Source organism: Propithecus coquereli, unplaced genomic scaffold (assembly GCF_000956105.1).
Source record: "Propithecus coquereli isolate 6110/MARCELLA unplaced genomic scaffold, Pcoq_1.0 Scaffold83, whole genome shotgun sequence".
In the NCBI taxonomy this organism is placed as follows: domain Eukaryota; kingdom Metazoa; phylum Chordata; class Mammalia; order Primates; family Indriidae; genus Propithecus; species Propithecus coquereli.
In genome coordinates this window covers 8,048,829-8,060,363 of record NW_012154507.1, presented here as the reverse complement: position 1 = coordinate 8,060,363, position 11,535 = coordinate 8,048,829, and the positions used below count along the sequence as shown (strand labels likewise).

Genomic DNA, 11,535 nt, shown 5'->3' with positions numbered 1-11,535 from the left:
GCCTCCCAAAGAGCTAGGATTACAGGCGTGAGCCACCGCGCCCGGCCACAAAGGAAATCTTTAAAAAAAAAAAATCCAGGCTAACACCTAAAAACATTCTTAGAACCTACCTACTTTTTAATTCTCCAGGAAATAATGCCTGATACAAAACGGGGAGGGAGGTCAATTTCTGCCACAATATAAATTGGCAACTACAGATATGCATGTAGGCTTTCTCAGGTCTCTCATTTGATGTCTCAGTAACCGCGGGAAGCAGCGTTGTTAAGATTCCCATTTAGCAGAGGCGGGGACTTCGGGAGCCTGAGAGGTGCCCAGATCACTGTGCTAATAGACGGCTGCTACGAGACAGGTCCCTCAGTTTGGCATGTGCAGGATCGCCTGCCTGGAAGAAACATTTCAACTCCGCGCAAACCTAAGAAAGCATCGCAGCCTCAAGATCGTGCCAGATTGACTTTGCTTCTAAGAACTTTTTAAGGGTCTCTATCATTATGTAAGGCAAGACCCCTCTCGGCGCACAGGGAGCCGCCGCGGTGAGTCCTGCTGCCCCGCGAGGCGGCCCCGCCCCGGCCCCCCTCCCTCACCCAGCAAGCTGCCGGAGTCGACTCACCCCCGGAGCAGCAAGCCACGCAGCTTGAAGGCGGAGAGGGCTCGACTCCGCACCCGCTCCGGCGCCATGTTCGCGATTTGGCGCCACAGCCGCGGCTCCGCCCCTTCCCGGGCACGCCCCGCCCCAGCTCCGCTCCTGGCCCCGCCCCCAGGAGCGGGCAGCCCGGCTGGGCTCACGCTTGGTCCGCACAGGCTTCCCAGCGGTGCCTCGCGATCCAATAGGCTGAAAGTGGGGAGGGACCACCCCGCACCGCTTTGCTGCCAGGAGACTGAAGGGCTAGAGCGTCCTTCCCTGGTGTCCGGTTGGGAATGCACTTCCCTTATCCCACGTGTTCTGATGAGCCGCTCAGCGCTCTCACCGCTGCCTTCGATCTTTTGAGTCCGGCCGGGCTTCCCAGACCCACCCCTTCCTTTCGAGGCCGTAAGAGCTGCAGTGGGCCCAGTGTACTCGTGTGCCCTACTGCACACAGGCTCTGGAAATAATACGTCACTTGGTTTTCCCCACAGTTACCCAAAGCTGTTACAAATCTCCATCACTTTTACCCACTCCGCTTTTTACTTAAGTGGAGAGCTTCCCATGCGCCATGCACTGTCATCGGCGCTTTAAATGTATGAATTGACGTGTTGCTCACAACAGGCAAATGAGCTGTGATCTAATTTTTCCACAGCAGCCTCATTTTACAGATGAGAAAACAGACATAAAGAAGGTAAAGGACTCACTCGAAATGAAGCGACTAATAAGTGGTAGAGCCAGGACTTCGAACTTAGTTATTCTCATTCCAGTTAAGTGGACTGTCAATCTCCTACACTTCAGAATGTTTGCTCCAATGTCTTGACTAAACCATGCAGTGCTATAGTGAACATGCAGCTTATAAAACATAAGGATGATTTCTAAGTACTGATAGTTGAAAGGACGGTGGGTCTTGTGTGTGAAATAAGTCAGCTCTGCTCCCTCTCCACCTAGCTAACAGGTGCCCTGTGGAGTTCTGAACATCTCAAAGAAGCCCAGCAGACAAAAGGAAATGTAGATTTTTTTTTTACAGTGCTAGACCTATTGACTAAAAATGCCTTTTAGCATCTGTTTCTACAGCCTGGGGTAGTTCCTGAGAAGTTCCTGGATGACAGTGTGGGGGACAATCTCCAGACACGGAACCCAGCCCAAAATCATATCTTAAGGGCAAGGTCACTTTAGCCCTAAAGCAAAGGGAACAGATGGATGCAGCAGTTTCACACAGCAGATTCCATTATCTGCTTTCAGTTAAGAAGAAGAGAAGGAGTGGATATGGCAAGTCACAACAATTAACTATTTTTCTTTTCATCCCCATAAAAGCAGCAAGCCACTTGGCCTAGCTGCTGGCATTTCCCTTCTCATTCTTTGGGATGCTACACCATCCCCCTGCTCTCTTCACCCCCCCTTCTCTCTCTCTCTCTCATTCTCTCTATCCTTCTAAAGGCTAAAATAAATTTTACTTTTACATTTTAATCTCTGTGTGAGAAATCTTTCTCTACCTGTGCCATGAACACCTACCAGGTTTTCCACCCTAACACAGTGACCTCCAGGATATGTGGTTAAGTTTTAAAAAAATTTTAAAAAGGAGCCAGGAGTGGTGGCTCTGCTTGTAGTCCCAGCTACTTGGGAGGCTGAGGCAGGTGGGTTGCTTGAGCCCGGGGCCCAGGAGTTTGCCTGGGTGACAGAGCAAGACCCCCTCTCTTAAAAAAAAAAAAAAAGGCAAAGTTTAGCAAAGGAGGAAGGAACAAAAACATATGTACATCTTTATTTGTTTTTGCATTTAAAAAGCCTCTAGATGGTTAAACTAGACACTACAAAAATGATTAACTGTAAGGGGATGAAAGTGAAATCTTTCTTTATAGTGAGACTTTTGACCCATGCATGTTTTACATATTCAAAAACATAGAAAAGAAAAAGTAAACAAAATTGAAAGCATACTAAAACTAATACATCTAATTATATATTAAATTGGTAACATCACATCACAGAAAAAAGTGATTTTTGAACACAGTTCTGTTTTGGGGGGGTTTGTTCACTAACCCGGCAAAGGGCCCCACCCACCTTCCACCCAGTGACCCAGCTAGTAAACTAGGGCATCCTCCCCCATAAACCAATTAGCCACCAATTCCCTGTGGTTCTACCTTTCAGTTTCTCTCAAATCTGTTCATGTCTACCTTCATGGCCAGGCCCGTCACTTAGGACACTAGCATCTCTGGCCAGCAGTGACTGACCTGCTAACTGGTCTCTTTGCCTCCAATCTTGCCATTAGAATAAACCTTCTGAAACATGATTCTTACCATGTCACTTCCCTACTTAAAGTACTTCAAAATCTCTCCACATTAGAATAAAGTACACAGGTCATCTCTTCCTCTGCAGTTCCTTCTGCCAGGAACACTTCACTCTCTCTTCCACTCCATTTGCCTGAACAATTCCACTCATCTTTCAGTTCTTAGCTTAAATTTTACTTTCTCTCAGAACCCTTCCCTGTCTCCCCCAAATCTGAGTTAAAGGCCCTACTCTGTAGCCCTAAGGTGCCCTGAATTTTTGCTGTCTTCACACTTACTGCACAGTGTTGTAACTGTCTGTTCTCTGGTCTACAGACCCCACTACACTCCAGGAGGACAAGTGCTCCATTTCAAAAATACAATACCAATATTACTAGTAACAATAAAGTGATGGAGCGAGGACTTTAAAAATAGATACATTATTCAGGCATAGTTTACATTAAGTAAAATGCATGTATCTCTATGCAGTTTAATGCATTTTGATAAATGTATTTACCCATGTGACCACTACCCCAGTCAAGATATAGAACATTTCCATCCCTCCAGAACATTCCCTTGTACTCCTTTCCATCAATCCCTTCTCCCTACTCCACCCTTTTCTTTTTCTTTTTTTTTCTTTTTCTTTTTTAGAGATCTCATTTTGTCACCCAGGCTGGAGTGCAGTGTGGTGATCATGGCTCCCTGCAGCCTCCTGGGCTCAAGCAATTCTCCTTCCTCTCAGCCTCTTGAGTAGCTGGGACTGTAGGTGTGCACCACCATACCTGGCTAATTTTTTTATTTTTTATAGAGATGAAGTCTCACTATGTTGCCCAGGCTAGTCTCTAACTCCTGGCCTCAAGTGACCCCCTTCGCCTGGGCCTCCCAAAGGGTTGGGATTACAGGTGTGAGTCACCACGCTCAGACTGTCATTATGGTTTCATCAATGACCTTTTAATTGCCACATCCAGTGGTTATTTTTCAGCCCTCATCCTTACTTGATTTCTCCAACGTCTCTGACCCCGTTGACAATTATTAAAACAGTTTCTTTTCTTGCTTCCATGGTACTACCGTTTCCTGGTTGTCCCTCACTCTGATTGATCCTTCTTATCTTCCTTTCTTTTTTCTTCCACTGAAATGTTCATATTCCCAAGGCCTTCTAGTCTTCCTACTCCACATACTCTCTTTGGGAAATCTTATCCATGCCCAGGCCTCCCACAAACTTGTCTGTATAATGATGACTCCAGTATCTTCATCTCTAAACTAAACAGGTAATGAACTCCAGACTACTCTAGCTATTTCCTGGAAATCTCCATATGTATGTTCCACAGACACTTTCTAGAGACAGAGAGAAAACTTGATACTTAAAATGATACTTAGACTTCTATAGCAATATGGTAGACTAGATATCCTGAACAATCCTCACTTTAAAAAATACTAAAAATTTTGATCAAATATAAAAGCCAATGTTAAAAATATATCAACAGGCTAGCAAAAAAGTAAAGAATATCCAGAAGGAAAAAACGAAGCAGGAACAAATATCTTTTTTAAAATGGGAAATCAAAAGGTAAGCAAAAGACAAAATTTGGCTTTCCCCTTGAGGTCATTTACTCAAACACTGAGACTCATTTGTTTTCACCACCTCAAGGAGTGCAGGTGACAGGAGATAAAGCATAGAGGCTACCCAAGGTACGAAGTCTAATAGAAAACCCCTTTCATAAAGCTAAAATTCCAAAGGACTTCACTGAGATACTATTTCAAATGTTTTGGATTAGCCCTCAAAAGTTTAACAACATATTCTGTTAAGCAGTGACTGTCGTATATTGCTGGTGTTGACAAAACTTCTATGAGAGAAATTCAGCTACACCTAGCAAAATCACATATGCATTTATCCTCTGACCCAGCAATTCCACTTCTAGAACTCTACCCCAAACCCATACTTGTAAAAATACAAAATAACATATGCATAACGTTATTTATTGTAGCATTATTTGTGATAGCAAAAAACTGGAAATAACCATTATGTCTATCAGTAAGGACCTGACTGAATAAACTATGGCACATACACTCAGTGGAGCGCTGTGAAGCCATAGAAAGGACTGAGGAAGATCGATATACACTGATATGGAATGACAGATACATTGTTAAGTGAAAAGAGTAAGTTATAGACACTGCATATAATATGCTTCCTTTTTCGTTTGGGGGAATCGTGTGTTTACTTACATTGTCTAAAAGAAATAGTTCACTAAAGTGCAACAGACTTAAATGCCTTCTAAGGTGCTGTAATATGAAGCATTCTTGAACGAAGCTGAACCAGAATCTAATAAAGCCTTTAGATACAGCTTCTAGTCTAAAATAAATATGGGAGAAGGGTGCACAAGTTAATGAAAAAGCACACTGAGGAAGCAATCAGACAAACCCAGAAGGTGGGATGGCTATAGGAAAATAAGGAAACTAACCCATTTAACAAATCAATGGCATAAGAGAAAAATGACTCTAGATTAACAAAGACATAAAAAAAAGTCTTGCGAGGCATAACAGCCAAATACAATGCAATGCTGGCCAAACCAACTGTAGAAAGTCATTTTGAGAGAACCAAGGAATTTGACTATAGACTGACTACTGAATGGGGTTGTACTGCCAAAACAACACAATTCCAAGCGAGAGGAAATCTGTGCGCAAGCAGGCGTCCAGGACGTCAAGGCCCCTTCCTCCTGCTAGGACCCAAGACCTCCCTCCCAGCCACACCGCCCTTGGCTCGGCTTCGCGAACGAGCGGGCTGCGGGGCGGCGCAGACGCACTGGTTCCGCCTTCCCACCAATCTCGACCCTCGACGCGTTCCGTTCGTGCGTGGACGAGTAGGGACGGGAGAAGAGGCCGCTCGGTGGGCAGGGGCTGCGGCGCGCCGAGTGTGGGCCAGCGCCGCACGGATGGCGGACTCGCAGCTGTTCTGCGTGGCGGAGGAGCGCAGCGGCCACTGCGCCGTGGTGGACGGAAACTTCCTCTACGTGTGGGGGGGCTACGTGGTAAGGGGAAGAGGCGGGACGGGGCGGACTCGCGCCGGGAGCCCGCCGGCCCCTCGGCCCGAGCGGACGCAGAGCGCCCGCCCACACCCGCTCCTGAGGCCGCGGCCCGGGCCTGGCGCGCCCGGCGCCTCCCGCGCCCCGCCCGCCCCTCCGCCGGCGGCCGCTCCCCGCCCCCCAGCCGCGCCTGGGCTGGCCGCGGTCCCGCCGTTGCTTCGGCTGGGAAACCTTCACACCCCCTTCCAGGCCTCTTCCCACGCCCCGTCTCCCCTCCCCCAGCTGTCCAGCAGCCCCCGGTTTGCCCGATACAAAGTCAGTTACAGCGCGATTCATTATCTTCCAGTACTGGCGCAGGCTTAAAAGGACCCGAGGACGCCGTGCTGTATTGTTGTGTTTATATTTCTTTATTCCCACGGCGCGATGTGAAATAAAATATCGAAATCACTGAAGCATTTAAATATTTCTAAGCTATTTTTAGTGGCGTTTCTCTACTAATGAGTATGAATTTTTTTCTCTAGTCTCGAAATAGATTCGTATTGGCGATAATATACTGTAGAGTATTACAATGAAGGGTTGAATATATGTGTGTTTGTTTTGCTTCCATAATCATAGGGTTATAGAAGCAAGAATCGTAAAGCTGGAAAACAATTCAGGAATACTATATGCGAACTCCTTAGTTTTCAGATTTTAAAAAAAAAGCCATCTGGAAGTCCTACTAAAAGTAGAACCTTCCTCTTCTGTCTCCGTACTGTTAACACTATGTGACAGACCTCTACCTGACGGAATCACACTGAAATGAAGTACATACAGGCATACCTCGGAGATATTGCGGGTTGGGTCCCAGACTACCGCAATAAAGTGAATAAAGCGAGTCACGTGAATTTTTTGGCTTCCTAGCGCATATAAAAGTTATGTTTACACTATACTGTGTGTACTGTTAAGTTTGCAATAGCATTATATCTGAAAAACAATGTACATATTTGTGTCTAAGAAAGCAATGTACATACTTGATTTTAAAAAACGTTACTGCTTAAAAAATGCTACAATTATCTGAACCTTCAGCCAGTCCTAATCTTTTTGCTAGTGGAGAGGAGGGTTTTGCCTTCATGTCCACGGCTGCTGAGTGATCATGGTGGTGGTTGCTGAAGGGTGGGATGGCTGTGGAAATTTCCTAAAATAAGGCTACAATGCAGCTTGCCACATTGATTGACTCTTCCTTTCATGAGTTTTCTCTGTAGCCTGCAGTGATGCTGCTTAATAACATTTTACCCACAGTAAAACTTATTTCAAATTGGTGTCAATCCTCTGAAACTGCTGATGCTTTATCAACTAAGTTTATGTAATATTCTAAATCCTTTGTTGTTGTTTTGACATGTGCATAGCACTTTCACCAGGAATAGATTCCATCTCAAGAAACCACTTTCTTTGCTCATCTGTAAGAAGCAATTCCTCATCCATTCAAATTTGATCGTGAGATTGCAGCAATTAAGTCACATCTTCAGGCTCCACTTCTAATTCTAGTTTTCCTGATGTTTCCACCACATCTGTGGTTACTTTGTCCACTGAAGTCTTGAACATCTCAAAGTCATCCATGAGGGTTGGAATCATCTTCCTCCAAACTCTTGCTCATGTTAATATTTTGACCTCCTTCCATGAATCACCGATGTTCTTAATGCCATGTAGAATGGTAAATCTTTCCCAGAAGGTTTTCAGTTTACTTTGCCTAGATCCATCAGAAGAATCACTATCTCTAGCAGCTATTGCCTTACAAAAATGTCTTTCTTAAATAATAACACTCGAAAGTCAAAAGTACTCCTTGATTCATGAGCTGCAGAATGGATGTTGTGTTAGCAGGCATGAAAACAACGTTAATCTCAGATTTGTCTCCATCAGAGCTCTTGAGTAACCAGGTGCATTGTCAATGAGCCGTAATATTTTAAAAGAAATCTTTTTGAGTATTAGGTCTCAACAGTGGGCTTAAAGTATTCAATAAACCATGTTGTAAACAGATGTGTGGTCATCCAGGCTTTGATGGTCCCTCTAGTACACAGGCAGAGTAGATTTAACATAATTCTTAAGGGCCCTCGGATTTTCAGAATTGCAACTGAGCATTCGCTTCAACTTAAAGTCACTTGTTGCAATAGCCCCAAACGAGAGTCTGCCTGTCCTTTGAAGCCAGACATTGACTTCTCCTCACTAGGTATGAAAGTCCTAGATGGCATCTTCTTCCAACATAAGGCTGTTTCATCCACATTGAAAATTTGTTTAGTGTAGCTACCTTCCTCAATAATCTTTAGCTATAATAGATCTTCTGGATAATTTGCAGCTTCTACATCAGCCCTTGCTTCACCTTGCACTTTTATGTTATGGAGACAGCTTCTTTCCTTAAACCTCATGAACCAACATTCGCTAGCTTCACACTTTTCTTCTGCAGCTTCTTCACCTCTCTCAGCCTTCACAGAATGGAAGAGAGTTAGGGCCTTGTTCTGGAATTGGCTTTGGCTTAGGGGAATATTGCAGCTGGTTTGATCGTCTATCCAGACTGCTAAAACTTTCTCCATATCAGCAATAAGGCTGTTTTGCTTTCATATTATTCATGTGTCACTAGAATGCCTTCAAGAACTTTTCCTTTGCATTCACAGCATGGCTAACTGGCACAAGAGGCCTAGCTTTTGACATGCCTTCCTCACTAAGCTTAATCACGTCTAGCTTTTGATTTAAGGTGAGAGATGTATAACTTTTCCTTTCGTTTGAACACTAAGCCCATTTTAGAGTCATTAATTGGCCTAATTTCATTACTCTTGTGTCTCAGGGAAAAGGGAGGCCCAAGGAGAGGGAGAGAGACAGGGGAACGGCTGGTCAGCAGAGGAAACAGAACACATAACATTTATTGACTAAGTTTGCTGTCTTTTATGGGCACGGTTCAGGGCTTCCCAAAATGATTACAATAGTACATCAAAAAATCACTGATCACAGATCACCTTAACAGATGTAATAGTCATGATGGAAAAGTTTGAAATATTTTGAAAATTACCGAAATGTGACACACAGACACAAAGCGAGCACATGCTATTGGAAAAATTGTGCCAATAGACTTATTTGACACAAGGTTGCCACAAACCTTTCAATTTATAAAAAACATAATACCTGTGAAGCACAATAAAGCAAAGCGCAATAAAACGAGGTATGCCTGTAATCTGTGTGTTAACTAATTCTCAGATCCAAGTTGGTTTTTGTTGTTGTTTTGTGTGTTCTTAATTTAGTGCAGTATCAGTATGGGAAAATTAGAACTAACCTTTGAGTGCCTACTGTATCTGGCATATGCTAGGAACTCTCATATCCCTAATTTTATATATTCTTACTGTAACCCTGTAAAGTATATAATATCCCCGTTTTATAAATAAGGACAATGAGTCAATGAGAGAAAGTAAATTTAATGGCCATTTGACCTCTGGATCTGGTAGGAGATACCAACCTTGATATATGGGATTTCCAAAGGTAATTTTTTAATGATAAACTAAAATAAACTAGGTGATAATGCTTTCTTAATGTCTAACATTTCCACCATTTATTCTTTTTTTTTTTTTTTTTTTTTGAGACAGAGTTTCACTCTTTTGCCCGGGCTAGAGTGAGTGCCATGGCATCAGCCTAGCTCACAGCAACCTCAAACTCCTGGGCTTAAGCGATCCTCCTGCCTCAGCCTCCCGAGTACCTGGGACTACAGACATGTGCCACCATGCCCAGCTAATTTTTTTCTATATATTTTTAGTTGTCCGATTAATTTTCTTTCTATTTTTAGTAGAGACGGGATCTCGCTGTTGCTCAGGCTGGTTTCGAACTCCTGAGCTCAAACAATCCGCCCGCCTCGGCCTCCCAGAGTGCTAGGATTACAGACGTGAGCCACCGCACCCGGCCTCCACCATTTATTCTTGATGAAAAAAATAGTCTGGTTATAATGATGGTTATAAGCATAAGAAATATATTGATTGTTTTTGAGCTCTGCCCCTTGAAGGTGTAGAGGTGTCAGATTTCATCTGCTATATTGATTCTTATATTGTAAAAGTCAAGTGAAAAGATTCACTTAAAGTAGTAATCGGTAATATCTCACATCTATATAGATTAAAACATTTTTTTTCTCTCGCCTCAGACAGGTAATGTGCTGACATGGTTACAAGGTCTGAGGGAGGCACATTTCACACATGAGCATGAAAACTCAATCATCATGCTTACGAGCTATAGAAGGATCTGTACAGATTGCTTCTGGGCCCATAAGTGAAATGTCTGAATTTTTTACATCTCATTTTGATACTGAAAATAGTATAATTGATAAAATTTCAGTTCTTCAGGTGGCATTTATTGAAATACTTCTCTTACTACTACACATTAATAGAATCAGAGATGCTGTAAGGATCACCCTGGAAAATAAAACACAGATTTAGATCCTGAGTCTACTACTTTTTAAATTCCATGAATTATCAGCAGGTAAACAATGTCTAAGTCATAAGTGGAAGGAAAGGGAGAGTAGGAGGCAAAAAGGAAGACATGGTATATCATGAGAAAAAGTAGTATCCTTCCAACAATTGTTTTAGTCAGATCCTTCTGAACAGAAGGTAGCTAAAAGGCCCTGAAACCTGGAGAGGTATTCCAGCAGTCAGTAGTTAAGAATAATGATTAGATGATTCCAGATTTTATATTCCAGTCGCAATTTTCCTCCTTAAACAGTATGTGTTAAAATTGACAAACATGTATTCTAAATCTCACTGATATCTGTCTAAATTACTTATTGCTCTATTGTCGAACATATTCTAAAGGACATTATATCTGAAGATAGCCCCATCTCTGAGGTAAGAATGGTAATGTCTAAAAAAAAAGTGGTAGATTCTAATCAGTGCCAGAATATTCTTTTGCTCTTAGTTCTTCTATATCCTTTCCACATTACTGGAATTCATACAGACTTTAGTGCTGCTACTAGGACCATTAAAAGTTGTAAGTAGTTTTCCTAAATTTTGGAGGAAAAACTCGATGTCTTGGTTTGTTTGCAGATGACATGCTTTCCTCTATGGCCTGAATCATTCGAAAAATTTTATTTCTGTATTACAACTGACACTAATACATTTTGCTCTGAACTTTTTCTTATAGAAAATACCTGTATAAATATGCTTAACTACATTTTTCTGTTATGGATATGGACTTAAAGGGAAGGAGGATCAATTTAGTAAATGAAAAGAATGAAGATGGGAGGCTTATGGTGTCAGATGTTAAAACATGTCACAGTACTATAATAATTAAACCAACGGTGCTGATGCAAGTAGAGATAGCATGATGGAATGGGAAAGAACTTACATAAACAGCCAAACACATAAGACTCTTTTGTATTTAAAAGATAGCATTTCAAATCTGGAAAAACAATCACTTATGCAATAAATGGTCCTAGGACAGCTAAAGGAAAATAATATTGGAGACTTGAGATTGAAGAGTTATAGAAAAATTGCAAGAAAATGTATGACTTGTAAAATCTTGAGTTGGGGAAAAGACTACAACGGAAAAGATTGGCAGATCAAACTTTAAAAAAATTAAAAACATGTTTAAACATCAGAAAATGAAAGGCAATGAATGATAAATGGGAAAATATTTG

General features: G+C 42.4%; 2 protein-coding genes across 2 annotated transcripts in view; one reads left to right on the top strand and one right to left on the bottom strand.

The window, feature by feature from the left end:
* The window catches only part of POLE2 (polymerase (DNA directed), epsilon 2, accessory subunit), a 32,810-nt gene extending 32,135 nt beyond the window's left edge, over window positions 1–675 (bottom strand). The window contains exons 1-2 of the mRNA XM_012663755.1: window positions 608–675; window positions 24–58 (exon numbers count right to left, since the gene is read on the bottom strand). Of these exons, the coding sequence (XP_012519209.1) occupies window positions 24–58; window positions 608–675 (103 nt within the window). The remainder of the gene's footprint in view (window positions 1–23; window positions 59–607) is intronic.
* A 5,132-nt stretch (window positions 676–5,807) lies between these two features.
* Window positions 5,808–11,535, top strand: part of LOC105825857 (kelch domain-containing protein 1-like) — a 69,231-nt gene continuing 63,503 nt past the window's right edge. Inside the window, exon 1 of the mRNA XM_012663754.1 lies at window positions 5,808–5,903. Within this exon, the coding sequence (XP_012519208.1) occupies window positions 5,808–5,903 (96 nt within the window). The remainder of the gene's footprint in view (window positions 5,904–11,535) is intronic.